At 40.1% G+C, this 22757-nt stretch overlaps 1 protein-coding gene across 2 annotated transcripts; it reads left to right on the plus strand.

The window, feature by feature from the left end:
• The first annotated feature begins 5978 nt into the window (after window positions 1–5978).
• On the plus strand, window positions 5979–15501 carry FBXO5 (F-box protein 5). 2 transcript variants are annotated; one of them, XM_065889090.1, is made up of 5 exons: window positions 6057–6159; window positions 11124–11841; window positions 13249–13339; window positions 14284–14466; window positions 15188–15501. In XM_065889090.1, exons 1-5 carry the CDS (start codon window positions 6057–6059, stop codon window positions 15437–15439), a joined length of 1347 nt encoding a protein of 448 aa, XP_065745162.1. In that variant the 3' UTR covers window positions 15440–15501. The 2 variants fall into 2 exon arrangements, with proteins under 2 accessions (XP_065745163.1, XP_065745162.1); XM_065889091.1 differs by lacking the exon at window positions 14284–14466 and having other exon boundaries at window positions 5979–6159.
• The last annotated feature ends 7256 nt before the right edge of the window (window positions 15502–22757 follow it).

Genomic DNA, 22757 nt, shown 5'->3' on the forward strand with positions numbered 1-22757 from the left:
CCAGTATAGTTTTTTCTATCATTAACATTTAAAAAGTTGTTCTTTTTTCCCTGGCAATCCTGGTTATGATTAGCTTTTTTCTGATAAGCCTGACTTCAGAGAATTGAGCCTGAGAGGGAAGGAGAGCACAGGAATGTCTGCCTGAAGCTGCACAGCTGGTAAAAGACTTCTTGGTGTTGAGAGCAACAGCAAATAAAGTAGTGTGCTTGAGAAATAGACCCCCCATGGTTCTCCCACGGTGTGTGCTTCACTGCAGAAAGCAGTCATAAATTCAAGCTGTTTAACTACAAAAAAGGAAAAGACACAGGACATGTCAGTTACCCCATAAAAAACGTGAGAAAAGCTAGAAATGCTGGCTCGAGAATATTTTGAAAACATGAGGTAAACGAAGAACTACAATTATGAAGAGCTCTACCTAGTGGATGATGAATAAATGTCAAATTTATGGTAGTTACAACCAGGTAGGATTTCGAGAGAAAAGTGATTTCACTATTACGGTTATATGATTGAAATGTTAAAGGATTAGGAGACATTTAGTTAACTCTCAAAACTGCACATTTTTTCATGTGTTTGAGTCAACAGTATTAATTTTTATAAACATACTACATAAATTCAAAACTGCATTATTGTCAGGCAGTTGTTTCCTCTTTAAGTCAACATTTATTAGCCAAATTCCCTTTAAAGCCCCAGCATGTGCTAAATTTCAGAGTAATTTTATACTGATAATTTCTCATCTTATTGCTCTAAAAGGGAGGTGTAGAAAAACCGTTAAAGACAGTTAAGAATTTAAGCTGGCCAAACGTTATCAAATACATCAGAGAATCTTAATTTGCAGAGTATCCCTCCACCCTGTAATGCTCTGCTCATGAAAGCCATTCTGTTCTGCCGTCACAGGAACAGCTGATGAATGCCCCTCTTAGTGACCTAAGCAACGCAAGAAGCAGCAAGAGGCATTCATTCAGCAGTCGTCATCACCGAGCACAAGGCCCAGTGCAAGCCTGTGTCTCCCAGATTTACCACTTTCCCCTTGGGTCTTTTGGTTTCCTTTTTGAATGAAAGGGACATAGCTACAGGTTATTAAATATGACAGTATACTGTTATTCAATTTCTCTTTACCTCCTCTAACAGGTAATAATTAGAAAAGTTGCACTGAGATTACGAAAGGTCTTGAATGTTGTATTTCATTCTATGAACAAGGGAGAGCCAAAAGTCTACTCATTCTGTCTCCATGCTTCACCACTCCCTCCCTCTCTACACCACAGGAAAAGAAAGTGTGAGAGCTGTACTAATGAAGGTGGGAAAGAACCTTCCGTCAATTTTCAAACTTCCTGCCCATTAGAACATCACAGTTGGTTAGAAAAAAATTATCATAATACTTTGGTAATGTTAACAATATAACTTTAAGATATGTATCACTATGTGCCTTATGAACACCTGTGGAGTAATTGACAAATTCTGGTCTGTGAACTGACATTGGCTTACACTTCACTAATCTAAATTAGTTACTCCTGTATGATCAAACGTAATTTTTGGAACCCAGGAAAAGGTAAGAATAGAGCAACAATTTTGGCGTGAAGCTTACTAGAACCCTATGTCTAACATTTTAAGGGCCTTAGAACTTTGTAGCTGTTTGCACAAACTATGCATCTACACAGCTACCTGAATTATAAAGCACCCAATGTCGCTCCCACCTGCCTTTGCCTTCCCTGCCCTCTCTTCCTAAAACACATAATTACCTCCACAGACTTCAAGGTCCAACCCAAAGGGAACTTTTGCACCTATGCAGTCAACTGCTCTTCATTAGTATTCCACAGCCCTTTACACAACAGTATGAAAGCACTTATGGCAAGGCAGTAAACTCACTGGGTTACTCCTGTCTCAGGTTTGTGTGCGTAATAAGGAAAAGGGAAAGGGTGGTCAGGAAATGGAATGTATTATTAACCCTTTCACATCATTTCATTAGTGGACAAAACTGTTTTCTTCATTCTTGTCTCTTCAACACCTAACTTCATGGCACTAAAAAGATGTCTAAAAGGCAGTTAGATCTAAAATTATTTGTCTAGAAATCTGGTGTATTGTTCGGGAAGAACCAAAACTGAACTTCATTTCAAAACGGCCTACAACATCAGTTAATCAAAACTCATTCAGCCAGAATGGAAATTTTAAAGATGTATAAATAAAAAATCACTATGTCTAAAATGAAACGTCATATTCCTCTATAACCCGTTTCTCATTGTGTGATCTCAGTTTCTTTCACGGCACTACCATTCTCCCTCTCTGTAAATTAAATTGTAGGCATCTTCGATTCCTCTTCCTCATATGCAGTTTACTCTAATGCCTACTCTCCTAAATACCCTAAACTTCACTGATTCCCTTATCACCACCATGGTCCACAATTGCTGCTCCCGGACTACTTTGATAGTCCCCTGCATCCTAACTCTAATCCAGGTCACACATACATAACTGCCAGATTCATCTTCCTAAAATGCAAGGCTCTGATCCTGTCACCCTTCTACTCAACAACTTAATAGGTTCCCCCTGCCTCCCAAATAAAACTCCAACTCTGAAGTATGCACACAGCACATCCATATCCCTACCCAGCATCCTTTCATATTAGCCCACTTCACACACCACCCCTTTATGTCACATCAAATTAATTTTTCTTGATAAATCCTCCTGCACTTAAGCTTGCCCCCATTTCGTTCCTATGCCAGGGAAGGCCAGTCTCCTCCCCATTCCCTTAAAAGACATCCCCAACAGCAAAGGTTCACATCTAGAGGCAACCATACTTCCCAGGGGATACGATGCTATGTTTGGAGACAGTTATCACAACTTGAGGTGGGGGGGCAGGGGGAGTTAGAGGTTAAGGCTGCTGCTACACACCCTACAATGCACAGCATAGCCTCCACAGCAAAGAATTCTCTGGCCCAAAATGTCAGTAGTGCTGAGGTTGAGAAACCCTGTCCTACAGAGTAATCTCATCCTGGCATACAGCAGTAACTTCGCTGTTCTATAAAAATTCCCACGGTAGCTAGACATATTTGCCTCATCCAGTGTTCACAGCTGTATTTTGTGCACCTTATCTCCTCCCCCCTGTACTCATGATGCTTTTTATTCAAAGATTATTTACTGAGCATCTACGTCTATTAGGTGGCTGGCCCAGATAGGAAGCAAAGGGGCAGGTACCACGTCCCAATTATTTCCAGACATTTCCAGGATGTCTTGCATGCTGTAGATCTGCAATAAGGATTTGGTGAGAATAAGGGCAATTCTCTTTGCACTTCATTTTGCACCTAAAACCTCAACAATTCTGATTGATACTGATTTGTAGAAAAAAAGGGGTACATATATCTGTTGACATCCAGTAAAATTCAGAATATCCCTTTCTAAATTTCTCACTAAAAATGAAACTAACAGGTGCTCATGAACCTACTGAAAAAGTTAAAGTTAACTCTCAGTTAAGAATAATATTTCAACATAATTAAAGCTCTAATAGTTAAAATCAATATTAAGTAACTTAATAAGCCTAAAGAAAAAGACTCTTAACAAACTATTCCAGCATGCAATAAAACATGCTTCACTCTTTATATTACCTTATATTACGATAGTAATTTTAGTTTTTCCAATATCTTAGCCTTTTTCTGAAAATAAATTTTAAAAATAACTGCTGGAGCATACCTTTTAAGCTGTGGTTAAGATTCAAAGGTTGTAGTCCAGGTGCTCAATTAATTTAATGAGAACCCCCCCTCCCCTCAAATTTCACATATTTGCATCTAAAAATAAAAAAGGTGAATAAAGATGATCTCTGAGGTCAAATGGGAAAGTAATATGAAAACGTACTTATAAGCAGTCAAGCCTCCCACAAGTATTATTACTCCTCAGTATAACACAGAGGAAAGAGGAAAGTACATGGACTTATCCTAAGACTGGTGGTTCTGTGGGAATGAACTTACACTTTTAAGCACAATCAGAAAATGAAAACCCTAAGGTTATTGGGAGAACTAAAGGCTAATATTACAAAGTGCCTAGTAGATAAAAGCTACCATCGCTTTAATATTCATTCAACAAATCACTCCCTTGCTAACATTCCTCCAACGGTTAACCAAGTCCTACAGGATCTGGCTTCTACCTATTTGACCTCACCTCCTACAGTCTTTTGCTCTGTAGGCTCTAGACTTCCTTCTAGCCCTGGAAGAAGCTATGCGCCTTCAGTCTCTTTCCTCTGCTTACTATGCAGATCTCTGCATTGCCAGCTGAACATTCGGATCTTGGTCCAAAGCCTCAGAAACCTTCCTGACCACCCAAAGTCCTTAACCCTGCCCCTACTGCCCATTCTCTACCCCCTTATGTTGTTTTATATTCCTCTTTCATTCAATGAAATTGTTAATTGCGAACTTCTTTCCCATTAGAAAGTAAACTCCCTGAAGAACAGGACTTTTTGTCTTTTCAACCCTATGTCTGCAGGACCTAGCACCAGGGCCTGGTGAGAGACATGACTCAGGGGCAAAAATTTAAGGGGATGCCAAAAATTTCAGCAACCCAGAAAAATACTAATTTAATGCAACATTCTGAAAAATAAAAATTAACGCAAAAAAACATGAACTATCGAAAATTTTACATAAAGACAGGATCCACTCAGCACTTGCATGATTCATCCTGATCCCGGCCCTGCTTCACGCAGGACTGGCCCACAATTTGAGCGCTTACCACAAGCCAACTATTAACTCTCCCCGAGGCTGCAGAAAAGCAAAAGAAAGAGGGAAAACTGCCAAAGACAGGGATTTGGACTCTGGGGAGCTCACCTCCTGTAGCGTCACTGTGTTGTGACCAAAAGCTGGGTCGGGGGACTGCAACGTCACCACTTAAAGCACACATTCAAAGAGTGAAAAGTTCAGCATGACAAATTATACGGTACAACTTGTCACATAAGACTTAACAATTAATACTTCCTCCGTTTCCTCCATCACTAGAAAATCAGGCCAGGAGCCTTTGGTCCCAGGGTGTGGAAATGAGAACTCCCAGGCTAGGATGACTGATTGATTCATTCATTTTAGAGCAAGGACTACTGTGTGCGAGTACAGTAGATTTAATAAGCTAAACGTCCGTAACAAAGCAGTGGTGGCTGGGGAACAGTGGTTGAAAATAAAAACACGCTTACAGGAAGAAATGACTGTCCCAGCCTCAGCCCCGCCGGAAGGCTCCTGGGAGATGCGGGCCCAGGTCTCCCCGCACCACGTCAGCGGGACCAGCTCCATGTGCCGGGAGGGACGCGGCCCCTCCCACCGCGGCCCCAAGCTCTCCTCCCCCCAAACAGAAACGCGGGGGACCCCAGCGCGCAAGCGCCAACCCGCCAACAGCACAGCTACCGCCCGCCACAAGCGCCTGCGCGAAAGCGCTGAGCCGGGGGTGGGGCGAAACTAGGGGGAGAGAGGAGCGCGCCTAAATCCTAGAGAGGCGGGCTAAGTAGGGCTGGGGGAGGGCTCCTCTTCCGGAAAGTCTGCATTCCCGAACGACCACAGTGGCTACTCACCAAATTCCCGCTTGTGAGATGACCGGAGAAAGTCGGCCACCCTTTCTACCCAGCGGAGATCTTCAGACAGAAGCCGAAGCTGCCTTCAGGATGAAATTAGGACCCGCAGGAGGCCCGTTCTCCAGACGGCGAAGGGAAGCGTGGCGGGAGCGCGCATGCGTGGTAGGCTCCCTCCACGTGCGGCCCGGCAGTGGTCTCCCTGCGCTCCGAGGTCCCGCCCCCTGCCTCAGCATCTTTCCGGACGCGCGGAGCAGCCGGGGAAGAAGGAGGTTGGGCCTGGCGGCCCGGCCCCGCCTCGGCAGCCTCCAATTGGGCGTGGGTGAGGGCACCCCCTCCCGCCGCCTTCCCATTGGAGCGCGCGTGCGAGCGGCGCGCCCCATTGGGCCGTGCGGATTTGGGCACCAAATTCAAAGATTTTAAAAGTACCAGCTGGCGCCTTTTAGAAGCTAGAGCTGAGAAGCGGGTGGCCCGTTTCTCTGCCGCGGGCGCAGCTCCCTCACCTGAGGCGGAACCCACTTGCCCTGGCATGAGCCGGTGCCCCTGCAGCTGTTCCCCACGGCCGCCCTCCGGTTCCTGCCGCTGCAGCTACGGCGTCCTGACAGCCGCCGGGCGCCCTCGCCCCTCGGACGGTGGGTGAGAGGAGAGAGTGAGTGCGAGCGGGGTGCGCCTTCCAGGAGGGGTGCCCAGTGAGGGGGGAAGACTGGGGACAGCGCCCCGGACCCGACGCGGTCCCGAATCCGGCCCTGGGGACCGTCGCTGGGCCTCGGGCGGCCGGCGGCGGCAGCGGCGGCGGGGGGTCCCGGGACCGGGAGGGAGAAGGCAGGGGTCTGGGAAGGGGAAGAGGTGCCGAGGCGGGACGGCGGGCCCGGGTCCCGCCGTGCACGCGTAGCTGGGCGCCTGCTCCCGAGGAGGTGCGGGTCGCGGCCTCTCCGATGGCCCTCTCTCCTCGCGCAGGGCCACCGACCTCCACCCCGCCGGCCCGGGCGCCAGACGCCCCTCCTTCCCCTCCCCCACCCCGGGGCTGCGGCTCTGACAGGGCCCGCGAGCCGGTGGCCCGTAGCCTCCGACCAGTGGCCCGACCCCCGCTTCTGTGCCCCGTTTCCCCGTGTGCCCCGCACCCCCGGGTCGGAAGTCAGTTCCCCCCGGTTTTCGTCACCTCAGCCTTCCTGGCGGGCGCGGGAGATCGTGCTCGCTGTTATCTCCCGCCTCCTCCGCCGGCCCGCGCCCTGAGGGCCACCCCTCCGACCCCTCGGGATTTCCAGGGTTCCCCCCAACCCAATCCCGCCAAATGCAGGGCCCCCTCATCGGGCCAGGCTCTGCTGGGACTTGCAACCAAAAATGTTCAGTTTCTCCCTTTTTCCCTTTACCCAGTGACTCAGTCTCAAGGCCTGGAGTCAGAAGGAGGGAGGAAGAAAGGCACTTTTTAATACAAAACCCTGAATTTGTCCAAATTGAGACGGTCTTGAAGAATTTGGGAAGCAGATTTGAGAAGTGAAGAATCAGTTATCTTTTTTCCCCGCGCTCCTGAGGAACCAGTCTTTTATTCCACCTCTTGGGTGGAATGGAAGGCACTCAGATAAACGCTGACTTTTTTATCCTCTTTGTTGCTGTCTCCCAAAAGAGATCCAGATGCATTCATTTTACCTCAGAAATGACCAAGAATTTTAGAAATTAGCAACTTGATATTGTATATTTGGTCATCACTGAAAAGTGCTCCTTTCATTAGAAAAGGAATGTAGAAAGCTCAAAAAATATTTTAACAGGTTAAGTCTGTTTCTAGAAAACCCTGAATCTTGAGCCCCTCTGTGAAATTCTGAAGCTTGGTGGCTCTAAGAAGGGATATTTTTGGTTGCTTAATTCCAGTTGTCTTTACTACCTTGCCCCTCACGAGAATATTTGCTGGTCCCTGGATTTTTTTTCCATATTTACAAAATTGAGGAAATGAAATTAAAAATCTATTGCATTCCATTACTTCTGAAAGTAGGCTTTTCTGAAATTTTCTCTCAGGGATTATGGCTGATTTGCAGTTGATGGCGGCAGGCCTTGGGGCTCTCTTAAATTTTTAAGGACTTGCCGTGCCTAATTAGTGTTGGGCACATGCTGGTTGTCTTCTAGGTATTGGGGATTGTAGAACTTGATTATTTAGCATTGGGATAGTGGTAAAGATTTTTAATTCCAAGCACTGTAATCTTTTTAACTATGGTAATATGACACGTCACATCTACATTGGAAGGTCAAATGGAAGGTCAAACTTTGTATGGTAAACTATCATACCACTTTCTCGTGATTGGATTGTTGAGTGGGTAACTAAGAGGTTTTAAGAATGTTATCAACTCTCAGGTAGACATAAGTATTTCCATTTTAAAGAAACTGAAAGACTAATTCAGCGTTCTAGGTTACAAAACTAGCCAAAAGGCTGAGCAAGGATTTTCATTTGAAGTCGGATATGATTCCTAGGGAAAGTATATAATAATCTGAAATGCATAGGTCTGTGTAGGATGCATTTTGCTACTTTTAAAATGTTCGTGATTTACAGTATAAAGAATATGAAGGGATTTGGCTTACAAGAATAATATGGTGAAAATAAGTTTTATTTATTAAACTATAAGTGACAGGGACTCTTCCATACATTTAATCCAGTTTGGTTGGTTTTCTTACCTGCATTTTATAAATGAGGAAGCTTGCTTAGTTTTTTGTTTGTTTGTTGTTAGCTTTTTGTACCTGAGATGCTCAAGGTTTAAACCCCAGGGTATTCTTTACTCCCCTTTCCTTCATCATCCACATCTAATACAGTACATCCCCAACCTCTGTTGACTTTATCCTTCTAAAAAGATCTCAGATCTATCCAGTTATCTTTATTTCCGCTGCGGCCATCCGAGTCTCAGGTACCCAACTCTCTGAACTCCTGTGATAGGCACTTCCAGCTAGCCTCCCTGCTTTCACTTGAATCTTCCCACTATCCATTTTCCACAGTTGCCCATCCTTTTTTTTTTTTTTTTTTTTTTTTTTTTTGACGTAAACCAAATGTCTCTACTTAGAACCCCTCAAAGGCTCTTTTTCACACACTAAATAAAAGCCAGTATACCCTAAAAATCCTATAGAGCATACTGTACCTCTCCAACTTTCATTTTCAAGCAATTCTTCCCCTAGCTCACAAAGTCACAGCCCTGCAGGCCTTCCTCTTCCTTGAAAGCTCAACACTTGTCCTTCCAGTGTCCACCTCTGTCTGGTTTTTCACAAGGCTTTCAGATGTCAGGATTTCACCTCCAAAAGATTTTGCATGACTAGTTTCTTTTCTACTCCACACCCTGTCACTAAAGAGGCATTGGATAAATGAATGAAGCGGCAGAACTAGACTCTTAGCCCTCATCTATCTAAGTCAAGAGGTCACAGAACCGTGTGATACTTTTTTTTCCTTCCAGGGTAATATCAGATCAATTACATTTCCCAAATTGTTTAGGGGCATTTGGCTTGGTCATGGGGAAACACTGAACTAGTTAAAAAACATGGAATTAGCTTTTTACAGTCTTTCAGCTTCCTTTTTTAAATAAAAGATGGTATTCAGTTTATTTTGCAGTATAAACTTCACACTCTAAATCTACAACCAGCATCCAGATTTTGGAACCAATGAAAGGAACCAAAGTTCCTTGGAGAAATAACAGATTTTCTGGCTGGAACAGGAAAAATACAAGATGATCGTGGAGCATCTTGTTTAGTGCCGAAAAGTAAGGAATGTCAAATGAACATGAACTTAGAATGGCAAAAGCTGGAACAATTTGAGCAACGATGTAAATAATGTAGTATTAAATTATAACCCAAAGTCCATAAGTCTATACTTTTATGCTTTTTTCTTTAATGCTCTTCATCTTACTTCCCAGGTGAGATAGTGGATGGAACAGTGAATTTACAGTGAAAAATAATCTGTCCCTCTTAACTACCTGTCAAATCTTAGGCAAGTTACTTAGATAAGCTTCAGTGTTCTTAACTGTAAATAATAATGCCTCTCCATTCTACCTCAAAAGGTTGTGAGAATCAAGTGTTTGGAGACACACTGGAAATTAACTTCGAAACACTTAATAAGGTAGTTGAATCATTATTAGCTCTAAATTAAAAGAACTGTCCATATCCAAAGAACAATGTTGGATGAAAGGGGTTCTATAGGATAGTCTCCCAGTAACTAAGTTCTAAAGACAGCAGAGAAAGAATGCTTTTGAAAAGAATTTTAACTTTCTGAAGTACAGTTTCAGGCCTCTTCCCTTTAGGCAACTAAACAAAGTAAAAGGTGTGTCTTTGTTGGTGGCTTCTTTTTTATCCTCTCAGATAAAATGTAGTCTTGTGTAAATCATACTTAATTCTTTACTTGAGGCAAAAATAAAAATCTCTTGGAATTTTTTACTCTTCTGAGTAGAAGAGAACCACTCAGTATAATTTGTTCTAGAGTTAGGGTTAATTGGGGGTTTATTTACTTTTATGCCCCTGAACTCTTAGTTTAAACCTAATTAAAAGAGTGTCTCTACCTACAAGGTTACTTGCTATCAAGGTGTCCTTTAGTACTTAGAGGTTCTAAGTAAAAACAGTAAAATTAATATGAACAGATGCTGTACTTAGGTACCTACATTTACTTATAGGGTAAATTTTTACCTACCTGTGATTGGTTTGCAGGGGGTATAGTAGATGGGGGAGTACATTAGAAGCACATACCATCCATATACTCTGCCTTCAAAAATGCTAAGCGATTTTCTTGAACCCATTCCTTCCCAGTCTCTACTACCTGACAGAAATTCTAATCATCCTTTAAAGCAGTGGTTCTCACCTAAGGAATGGGGGAAATTTGCCCTCTGCTGGCTTCCCCACACTCCAATAAGTGGTTACTGGAGACATTTTTTATTGTCCTGACTGGGGAATAGTGGCTGCTAATGGCATCAAATGGCTAAAAGTTGCTAAACATCCTACAGTGCACAGGACAGCCCCCAGCACAATTATCTGGCCCAGAAACTCAGTAGTATGGTTAACATTCAAATGATTAAATTTATTGCCTTTTCAGTCCTTTCTCCAAGCTACCTATAGATTTCTTGATTCATTATTGTAAGCCTTATAATAATTGCTAAACTAACATTTAAATATACAAAATTTTTTGCTACTTTTATCAAAACTATTTTGGCATTCCCCTCCTCCATTGTCTTGACCATATTTCTCTAGAAGTATTTGATTTCTATAAGGATATTTCTTATCTCATACCCCGCTCATGGTGCATCACATTTCCTTATTTGTTCCATAAGCACAGATATTTATTAAATAGTCCCTTTTGTCACTACTTTCTACTCAGATATGACTCTAAAAGTCAGATGGTAGAGTTATACAGATTTAAAAGCAATCTGTACTGAAGGTACCCCCTCAAGAGTAAGATGTATATACTTTTATAAGGTTTTAGTAATGTTTTCTCATATTAAACTTGGACAATTTCACAGCTACATAGGCAGTACCCAGTGCTGAGAGAATGCAAAGTAATTAAGTCTCTATATCCCAAATTTAGAAGTAGGGATATGTGGAAATTTTGCCATTAGGAAGTAAATATGTTATGTTCTTTTTGTAGGTTGTAAAGAAGAAAGTTCCACTGTCTCTGTCAAAATGAAGTGTGATTTTAACTATAACCATGTTCATTCTGGAATTAAACCGGTAAAGCCTGATGACAGTAGAAGACAAGGTTCCTACACTACTGCAAATTTGGAAGGTTCTTATAAAGACTTCATTAAAGACTATGAAAGGTTATCAGATATTGGGTCACCGATTGTGAGCCCCAGGATTGTAGAACTTGAAACTGAGAGCAAGCCCTTGCATAATAAGGAAAATCTACATGTACAGCAAACACTTAATAGTTCAAATGACATAGAAGAACTAGAGACCAGTGGACCTTATGAAGACAGTGGCTACTCTTCATTTTCCCAGCAAAGTGGCCTCAGTGAACATGAAGACAATAGCCTTCCCCTGGTGGAAAATTTCAGTGACAGTCCACAATCTTGCCTGCTACGGACACAAAGCCCAGACCAATATCCCAACAAAAACTTGCTGCCAGCTCTTCATTTTGAAAAAGTGGTTTGTTCAACATTAAAAAAAAACTGTAAACGAAATCCTAAAATAGATTGGGAGAAGCTCAAAGAATTTATATCCAGTGGAAATTTTAGACTGCAGAATATAATTGGCAGGAAAATGGGCCTAGACTGTGTAGATATTCTCAGTGAACTCTTTCGAAGGGGACTCAGACATCTCTTAGCAAATATTTTGACACAGCTCAGTGATATGGACTTAATCAAGTAAGTATTGTTGCTTTGTGGTCATTAATATAATCCATGAACATTTTTGTTAGATGGCTCAGTACCACCAGCTCATGCAAAGACATAGTACGGTAGTCGTGCACTGTTTTTAATGGAAGTGATGACTTTTGTCTGGTTGCTGGTATTTTACTACTTACGTGTCACTAGGAGGAAAGAAAGATAATTTTTAAAGTATGCATTTAATCCAGTTATTTCAAATTTCATATTTATGCTATTAGAAAACTATTTCTGTGAGATTGGGATCTTTGTTCCTTTTGGTTCTGAAATTGTTCATATGTAAGCTCCATCTTTTAGTCTTAACTATAAAACAAGAGCCTAGGTCTGGTGTACACGTCCAATAGGCATTATGATTTTTGTCACACTTGAAAGTATGAAATAATTTCTGTTCTTTTTAGGCCATTTTCAAATTTGAGAGTGATGAAAATACAGAACCCACAAATGGGTCTGATTATTACTATTTCTTAGAAACCTTATACTGACCACCCTTTCGCATTCCACCAAAGAAAACCTGCTAGGATGAGGTAACTGAGAATTAAGTTGATTATCCAGACTATTGGATTAGATTGCTTCCAGCTCAACTGGATTCATTTTTGGCTTTTTGAAAAATTTTTTAGAGGCTTTGTGTTACTTTACACTGGTCCATGAAATATAGGTGAAGCAAAACAGACATAAGTAAGGATTGATTTTTATTATTGGCTAGCTTCTTGAGGGATAATCAACCTCACAACATTTTTGTTAGCAAAATGGATTTTTAAAATTGATTTCTACTAATAGCAGTGTATCCTCAAGTTCTTTGAAATTTGTCTAATGTTAATAAATAACCAAGATGGTGCCATATATACAGTGGGGCTTCTTATTTGATATTTGTGGATATTGTGAGAAAATGAAGTACGAAGTATAGTGGTTCTTAAGCCTGGATCCACTTAGGATTACTTGATGGCGAGCTTTTAAATAAATACAGCGCCCTGGCCCCCATTTTAGATCAGTTAAACCCAAGTGACTAGGCGTGGGCCATCCTTAAATCTTTCTCACTGTTGTGGCCTCTCCCGTTGCGGAGCACAGGCTCCGGACGCGCAGGCTCACGGGCCCAGCCGCTCCGCGGCATGTGGAATCTTCCTGGACCGGGGCACGAACCCGTGTCCCCTGCGTCGGCAGGGGGAGTTTCAACCACTGCGCCACCAGGGGGAGTTTCAACCACTGCGCCACCAGGGAAGCCCCATCCTTAAATCTTAAGTGCGTACCTCAGGCAATTCTAATGTATAGCTGGGTTTGAGAAGCACTGCTAATAGAAATTTCTTTATTGTACTGTTAATGTTTCTGTAATATAGTCATCTTAGCTCTTTGTGGTGCTTTAATTGTTTCCTTTATAATCATTTACTTTTCCAGTGTGTCTAAAGTGAGCACAACTTGGAAGAAGATTCTAGAAGATGATAAGGGGGCATTGCAATTGTACAATAAAGCAATACAAAGAATTACCGTAAGTCTTGCAGTTGTTTTAATTTTAAAATATAACAGCTAGTGCTCTTTACCTTTGAAATTGGAGGGGGAAATAGCAAGGATAACAGATGATCTGGAAATCCTTTACATTCATAACTCATTAAAATAATTCAAGGATAAAGGGGATGGGATCCCACCCCAGTCGTTTATTTCTTGGGTTCTCCATGAAAGGAAATGTCCGCAGATAAAGGGAAAACTACTCAGATCTCAGTGAGAGTTGACCTTATAGCTAATCTTGGTTGCCGTTTGTAGTTTAGCTGTTAACAAATAAACAGTAATTATCTACATATTGAAGATTCTTAATGCAGGAAAGGAATTCATTTACTTTACCAAATAGCAACTTTGGAGATGTCTCTGAGAATAAAGATCAACACATGATTAAAATTTCAGGCCTAGGAGTTGGCCGACTTAGGTCCAGATTTTGGTGCTGCTGCTTACTAGCTGTATAGCTTTAGACAAGCATTGCTTAAATTCTCCAAGTTCAGTTTCTTTATGTATAAGCTGGTGTTAATGGAAACTTCTATTCCAAAAGATTGTTTTGGATCCATTCATAGCCCTGAGGGGACACTTAAACAGTGACTGTTGCCATCTACTGGTGGATGGGGAGAATGACCTTTTGTTCTAGTGGTAGTGCTTTATAAATCATGTATTAAATGCTACATACTAAGAGTGTAAAGCACTTTCTCACAATTTCTGATTTGCAGTTTCACTCAACAGCTTAGTTGTTAGGCCTTAAATGTGTGAATATTTGTGGGTGGCTGTGTTTAAGCACATGCAGGTAATTTGGATGCAGGAATAAATCCTTTATTTTCTCATTTGCCCCTTTTACATGTACAACATGTACAAACATAATAAAAATTCCTGATTGTTGAGAATATAGGAGAATATTTTTTTAATCCTATTAAAACTTTTTTTTTTAATTAGGAAAAGAACATTAAGTTTTCACCACACGCTTCAACCAGAGAATATGTTTTATTCAGAACCCCATTAGTATCTGTGCAAAAGTCAGCCACCCAGACTCTCCCCAAAAAAGAAGCTCGAACCAAGTTACCTGATCCAGGTGATCAGAAAGGTTCTACTTACAGTCGACACAGTGAATTCTCTGAGGTAATTTCTTGTTTATTAATAAATTAGAAACATATGGGACATTTATTATTAAAAGGATTTAGAGTAAGAAAACCATTTATAACTCAACTAATCAAATTAGGGAAGTACACAGAGATGTCTTTCTGTGCCGAAAATAATAGATATCATTTGGCATTGTTTATGACAGTTCAATGTTGTTGAGATTTAATTTGGAAATACAAAGAGGATAAGGAAAAACCTTGATTTTGAAGTTTTTTTTATAAAACTGTTAAATACTACGTTTCACAATTATTGCCTTTAATAACTGATGAAGAGAGCTAAGCAAGAAGTCAATTTTATCAGGCACCGCATAGATATGGAAACATGGTAACCTTCATAGCAATATAAAGATAAATGCCATATAATGTGATAGGTGTTTTTAAAAAAGAAGAACTAGAGGTGAAAGAGCAACCAACTCCTGAGTGACTCCAGGAAGATTTCACAGAAAAGGTGACATTTAAGTTCTGCACTGATGTGCGAGTAGCATTTATGAATAAGAGCATGTTTGTAGCATTAGGAAATAGCCACTGGATCAGTTGACAGTGGTTTCTCACCTGTTGAACAGAAAGCTCCTTAAAGGCGGGAGTTGTGACATTAGTGCTTTATACATGTATTGGGGAAGGCACAGAGGTGCACTTGTTTTGAGTAACTAAATTACATTCAGTCCTTACTAAAATTTGTTTATGGATTTTCTTCTTTCTAGGCTGCCAGAACTTTGAAAAAGAACGAAAGCCTCAAAGCCTGTATTCGCTGTAATTCACCTGCAAAATACGATTGTTATTTACAACGGGCAACCTGTAAACGAGAAGGCTGTGGATTTGATTATTGCACAAGGTGCCTGTGTAATTATCATACCACTGAAGACTGTTCAAATGGCAAGCCCCTAAAAGCCAGTTATAAAATGGGTCCTTTGCCTGGTACTAAGAAAAGCAAGAAGAATTTACGACGACTGTGATCTCTTAATAAATCAGTTGTAAGTGATCTTGAAGGTTAGTTAGAAAATGTTAGGTTTTAACTTAAAAAAATAAATGTACTATGATGTTCAATTTTATGTTGAAATCAGTGTAGTACATGGTTTTTTTTTCCCTCAGTGAGAAGAGAGGATACACAAACTCTTAAAATATTTTACAATTTAATGTGAAAAAATTCAAAATTCTCAATCTAAATCAGAAAATTTAAATATTTTAAGAAAAACTTTTTCTGATGATTGTGATTCAGAGGTAAAATAAAATTGTCTCGATTTTATGGTAAAGGAGGACCATGTAATTTTACCTGGACAATCTTAAATGTAAATCTTCTTTACCATCCATTAGCATTTGAGACATTTTATTTGCTGTACCAAATTAATAATACCTATTGAAATATCAGCTTCTGGTGTCTGTTAATTTAAGTGTTTTGTCACCTTTCTTGAACCTCTTTTTCAGTGTGTGTATTTCCCAAAAAAGTATCTTTTGTGAAATCTTGCTTTTTGTTATTCGTAAGGTTTGTATGTTTTAATATTTTGTACATATGTAAATATTTCTGTATTTTTTATGTGCCAGAGTAAGAAAATAAATGTCTCTTTTGTATATACATGTAAATAAATTTTTCTCCTGTTATGAATAAAATTGTTACAAGCTTAATAAATAATGTGAATCTTTTATCTAAACATTTTAAACCTAGAAACAGCTGAAGTAAGAAGCTGTAGGGGCTTCCCTGGTGGCGCAGTGGTTGAGAGTCCGCCTGCCGATGCAGGGGACGCGGGTTCGTGCCCCGGTCCGGGAAGATCCCACGTGCCGCGGAGCGGCTGGGCCCGTGAGCCATGGCCGCTGGGCCTGCGCGTCCGGAGCCACAGCAGTGAGAGGCCCGCGTACCGCAAAAAAAAAAAAAAGAAGCTGTAGGACACTGCCTGGTATGTGTGAAGGCATTGAGTGGGTCTTTGTCTCCTTATCTGAGGACCTTGTGAGATTACCAGGCTCTGTTCCAGGGTCTATTCCAGTTTTCTCCCCACCCAGTATCCTAGTAGTTGTGTATTTGGGTCTTGAAATAAGCATCTCAGGATGGTTCAATACAGGAGGACCATAAAACACTCTTTGAGGAATACTGGTCTATTAATTCATTCATCACTAAGCCAGTTAAACTGTATGGCTTAAACAGCCACAAAAGAAATATATAAAACTATACTAGAAAGATTAAAAATAGTATGTAGAATAAAATGTTGTCTTTGACTGCAATCAGAGCTTTTGTGCTAATAAGAGCCCAGGATAAGGACTTTTTTTTTTTTATTCCTTAATTCTAAAGTTGAATATATTTTTGGTTTCAATTATGGATATGGAGGAATTAAAGAGTTTTAATTCAGATCTACCAAAGGCATAGACTTAAAGGTGGGCCACACAGGTGCTCTCAGTCAGTAGGTCCTCACAGAAGCTTGAGGGCTTTGCCCTTGATCTCAGCAGAAACCTAAGAGGATTTATCTCAAGTGGGTTTGTGGGTGTGTCTTTCGTCTAATGGAGTAGAACCTCCAATAAAATTAACACAGGTTTGCTTAAGCTTTGTTGATGTAAAATTGACAGACAAAAAATATTGAAGTGTATAATTTGATGTTTTGACATATGCGTGCATGAAGCCATCATTATCGCTGGAACGAAGGTAATGAATATTACCATCATCCACCGGGTTTTTCCTGCTTATTTGTAATCCCTCCTGTTAGTCCCCAGGCAATCACTGATCTGTCACTGTAGATTAGTTTGCCTTTCCTAGAAATTTGTATAAATGAAATAATTATGTGTTACTTGTCTGACTACTTTCAAAGAACATTACTTTGAGATTCATCCATTTTGTGTGTACCAGTACATCCCTGTTTCTTAAGCCATATACTATTGGATATACCAGTTTGTTCATATGTATGTTCACCCTGGTAGTTGGACATTTGGATTTTTTGCCCAGTTTTTTGCTATTAGAAATGAAGGTGCTGTAATCATTTGTATATGAGTCTTTGCAAGTGGTGTTCTTTCATTTCTCTTGGTAAATATCTAGTAGTGGATTTTGGATTATATGGTCAGTGTATGTTTAACTTTTTAAGAAAATACCAAAATGTTTCCAAAGTGGCTGTACCATTTTACATTCTCACCAGCAGTGTATAAGCATCCCATTTATTTCATGTGGTCATCAGCACTTGGTATAGTCTGTCTTTAATTTTAGCCATTTTAATGTGTATGTAGCAGTATGTCATGGTTTTAATTTACATCTCCCTAATGACTAAGGATGTTTGGCATTGTTATTTGCCATCTTACATTTTCTTTGGGCAAGTGTCTATCAAATGATTTGTGTGTGTGTGTGTGTGTGTGTGTGTGTTATTATTGATATGTGAGAGTATATACTCTGAGTACAAGTGCTTTATCAGGGTGTGTCTTGTCTTTCATTTTCCTAGTGTCTTTGGAAGAGTTTTTATTTTTGATCAAGTATAAATTATCAATTATTTGTCTTTAATACATCATGCTTTTGGTGTTACATCTCAGAAATTTGCCTAACCTAAGAGCATATATATCTTTCTCCTATGTTTTCTTCTAGAAGCTTTATAGTTTTAAATTTAACATTTAGGTCTATGATCCACTTGCAGTTTACATTTGGAACATAGTGGGAGGTATCGACTGAAATGAGTGTCCGCTTGTTCCAGCATCATTTGTTGACATATCCTTTCTTTACTGAAACGACTTTTCATCTTGGTCAAAAATCAGTTTTACATAAACATGGAGGACTATTTCAGGACTCTATTCTGTTTAATTGACCTATTTGTTTCTCGAACTCCAAAACCACACTGCCTTGATAACTAGCTTTATGTCTTGAAGTAGTGACAGTCCTTTTTTCTTTTATTTCACAAAAAATATTTTCTAAGTCGTTTATCGTAGGTCCTTTGCATTTCATTTCTACATAAATTTTATAATTAACGACAATTTCTACAAAAATACATAATGGGATTTTGATTGAGATTGCAATGAACCTATTAATCTATTGGATTAGGTTAGGAGGAGAGAATTGTCATCTCAACAACATTGAGTTTTCCAACCTGTGTACGCAGTAGTTATTCCATTTATTTACATTTTTTTAAATTTCTGTTAGCGATGTTTTGTCTTTTAAGCGTCATGTTTTGCACATCTTATGTCAGATTTATTCCTAAATGTTTTATATTTTAATGCTATTGTAAATGGTGTTTTTAATTTCAATTTTTGATTATTGTTAATACATTGAAATGTAATTGATTGAACTTGTAGCTTACAACCTTGCTAAACTCAATTACTTATCGGATTTTCTATGTAGATGATCTGTGTCTTCTGAAAGTAAAGACAGTTTTATTTCTTTCATTACAGTCTATATGCCTTTTATTTCTTTTTCTTGCCATATTATACTGTCTTAAACCTCCAGCAAAGTGTTGAATAGAATAGCCTTTAAAATATCCCCCAATAATGCCAACCTCTTGGTATTTACAACTGTGTGTAGTCTCCTTCTACACCACCTCACGTTTGGTCTACATGACCAATAGAATACAGCAGAAGTGATGGCGTGTCACTTCCAAGACTAGGTTATAAAAGACATGGTGATTTCTACCTCCCTTTCTCTCTCTCATCACCCACTGGGGCAAAGTCCATTGTGAGCAGCTTATAGAAAGGCCCACACTGTGGGGAACTGAGGTCTCTGTAAAGTGCCAAATGGCTTCCTCCCAATTGCCAAGTCTGTGAGTCTTCTTGAAAGCAGGTCCTCCAGCTCCAGTCCAGCCTTCAGACTTCAGTCCCTGTCAACATCCTGAGTACAAACTGAGTCACCCAACTAAGCTGCTCCCAAATTTCTGCGCCCACCCCAGATCATAACTGTTTTTTGTTTTAAGCCCCAAAGTTTGAGGAAGATTCCTTATGCAACAATAGACAACTCATACAAAGTGGGCACACCTTTCTAGGAGCCTTGGACAAGAGAAAGATGAACAGAAGTCTTTCATCACAACCTTCAGTTAGCTATACTAATTAATATTAAGAAGGTCAAGTCTTCCTCAGGACTCTGAGATGTATAATTTCTCGGCCTGGAATCAACACTAATGTTAAGTACAGGAGGCTAAGCCATCTTGCATCTGTGTAGAATGTCTCTGAATAAAGAACACATACTCCCAGACCAAAATAGGTTTGGGACTAGTATGATCACCAAAATGGACTATTTTAAGTCTGCTACAGAAGGAGTATAATGAGTAACTTATAGATGTTACTATTTTCATGGTGACTGTGATACGGTATTTTTTTTTTAATGATTCATTTTTTTTTACAGAAAATCATAGTACTGGCTTAAAGCTTCCTAAAACTTCTTTGTTTGTATTCTGGCATCCAGGGAGACCCTATATGTTTTATGGATTGCATCTAAATAAATTTTATGTCAAAAGATCCCTTAGGTGGTTCAAGTTGTGACAAGAACACACGACTACATTCAGAAGGGCACTTGAGCTGCACCTGGTCACACGTGGTCTCTACTGGGAGCTAGTCTCCAAAATGACTTCCTTTATGTGGCTTCTCTGGTTAAGCCAGTGAGCAGTCTGACTTCTCAGAGTCACTCCTGGCCCCCTAACACGGTGCTGGGACCAACTGGTACCATTTAGTGGTAAATGCTACTTCATTGAGGACTTTAATGAAGAAAGTTCAGGTTTGGCAGCTCCGTAGTAGATCTGTTATCGCTTATGATGGTGGAGATTATATTCTAGGGTTTCTGCTAAAATGTCAATGTGTTCACATGCATTGGTCTTTTGTGAGCGTTCTCCTTGTCATATTTCACTGGAGTAAATACTGTATTCACATATTAGCACTAAAGCCTTGCTTGCCTTTACCAAGGTTCATGCTGGAGTGTTATCTGACTCCCAGAGTTTAGCATTTCCATGTCCTCTATCTAGCTGGGAAGTTTGTTAAGCCCAGTTCATACAACTCGAGGGTCTGCCTGAAAGATCGCAGATGAGAGAGGACCATGGTCGTTCCTCCACTATTACTTAAAATTTAAGAAATTTAATTTCTTAAAATCATAATCTTATCCTGATTGTTTGGCATTGTTCCCTTTTCCCCAAGTTCTGTTTCAACAATATAAACAGCACAATGCCACAAGATGGTGCTCTTATAACACCATACTTTTGAATTTGTTCATTCATCTGAAATTTAATATAGAAAAGGATGAAACAATATTACTGCTTTTCTATTCAATTTGTACTGTCAGATTATAACACAAAGCCCACAACATAGTGTTTAGCTAAGATAGGTAAATATAAACTATTTACATTTTGGTCTCAGATATTAAGAACAGAAGCCTTGCTTATCTTCAACATTTTTATCCATGTTTATATTCAAAGTTGAGATCTGCACGGTCCAATGCAGTAGCAACATGAGGCTGCCAAACACTTGAAGTGTGGCTCATTCAAATCCAAACAGAGATGTGCTGTAAATGTACAATACACCCCAGATATTGAAGACTTGGAATGAAGAGAAGCAAAATCTCATGTATAATTTTTATATTGACTACTCGTTGAAATAATGATACATTGGATATACTTGGTTAAATAAGATACTACAAAAATTAATTTTACCTGTTTCTTTTCATTATTTTTAGTGTGGCAACTAGAAAATGCTAAATTACATATGCAACTGGCATTAAGTTTCTATTGGACAACGTCGGTCTAAGATCACACAACAAACAATAACAGAAGAACCTTTTCTAGCCTCATAACCTAAACATGTCACACTCTAGTACCAAGATCTACCATACTTTCTAAAAATAAGTTTATTCTAGGTATAGAGATAAGAGGGTATTTGCTAGAAAATGAAGGACTAGAGTTCATCTAAATAGAGTTGGATGCGGTGCTTCTCTGGTGGCGCAGTGGTTGGGAGTCTGCCTGCCAATGTGGGGGACGCGGGTTCGTGCCCCGGTCTGGGAGGATCCCACGTGCCGCGGAGCTGCTGGGCCCGTGAGCCATGGCCGCTGGGCCTGCTCATGCGGAGCCTGTGCTCCGCGGCGGGAGAGGCCACAGCAGTGAGAGGCCCGCGTACCGCAAAAGAAAAAAGTAGACTTGGATGCTTTTTCTCCGAGCCCCCCCCCAACACTCATGGTTTTGCAGCAACTTGCTCCTCATCTGACCTCTTCCCATCCTCACTCCCAAACTAACACGTAACTGCTCTTACCAGCGCAGGTCAGGTCCCATCTTCCCATCACCCAGAAAATGCTTACTAAATAATTGTGGAAGAAATGAATGAAAGAACTGACTGTGTGGGTTCAGGCTGACATCTCTGGGAGTCAATGGGTGCAACTGAACTTGGGCTTTGCCTCCACGTTAGTGGCGGAAACTGCTGTGACCCTTTACAAATTCTTCTGTACTCCCTTTCCTCAGGAATAAGGCTTTCCTTTCTTCCTGAGCTTTGAGGGCCATAGAGGACCTATAATTTGAGGTTTGTAAAATACTGTTTTGCTAATGCCTTTTTTGTTTTGGTTATGAGGGCTTATTTTTTGGTCCAATATCATTTTATATATTGGACATAGATGAGAATGTCCAGCTACACTTTATCATTTGGTTTCAAAAGGATTATAAAATAGACAAAGTTAGTGAAAAGAAGTGGTGGGTCATTAGGATGAAAGGGAAGGGGAAGGAAACCATCCCCTTTCTTTTTTTAAGCACTGATGGTTAAACATCCACTGCATTTCATTAATGTAATTCTTCCTATGTTGGCAATATTCAAAAGATAACTCAGCCCACTAACAGAAGCAGGTACATAGTCATATATTAGATAAACCTGAATTTTTATTTGTCTAAATCATGCATGGGATAATAGTGTCCCAAAATGGAAAGAGCAGACATTTTGTACCGTCAGACATTTCTGGTTTGGAATCCTAACTCTTTTACTTACTATTTAACATTGAGCAAGTTTTTAACCTCAATGAGCTTCAGTTTTCATATTTATAAAGAGAAGGTAATAACACCTACTTGATATTATTAACATAACAATTAAGTGAGAAAATATAGGTAAAGTGTTAATGCAATATCTGATACATAGTAAACAAATGTATGTGTTGTAATTTTTTATTATGGCCAAAATATGAATGCTTAGAAATATCTGGATGTTTATGATAGTCTAAATAAACAGGCCCTTCCTAAATAATTCTATCATTTTGATAAGGTTAGAAAAATCTCATGTTAAATTTTCCATTACCTATGTTCTTAACTCTTGAGAATTTAAAAGGTTTTTTGTCTTCAGCAGATGAGCAAAGAAAGTAACCTTACTAGA

Source organism: Phocoena phocoena, chromosome 12 (genome assembly GCF_963924675.1).
Source record: "Phocoena phocoena chromosome 12, mPhoPho1.1, whole genome shotgun sequence".
NCBI classification, from domain to species: domain Eukaryota; kingdom Metazoa; phylum Chordata; class Mammalia; order Artiodactyla; family Phocoenidae; genus Phocoena; species Phocoena phocoena.

What these genes read in the sequence shown, in the direction of transcription:
- FBXO5 (XM_065889090.1), top strand. Translation starts at nt 6,057, where the DNA reads ATGAGCCGGTGCCCCTGCAGCTGTTCCCCACGGCCGCCCTCCGGTTCC. An exon ending in AAGCAATACAAAGAATTACC is followed by an intron (nt 13,340 to 14,283) that starts GTAAGTCTTGCA and finishes TTTTTTAATTAG; the next exon opens with GAAAAGAACATTAAGTTTTC. An exon ending in GACACAGTGAATTCTCTGAG is followed by an intron (nt 14,467 to 15,187) that starts GTAATTTCTTGT and finishes TCTTCTTTCTAG; the next exon opens with GCTGCCAGAACTTTGAAAAA.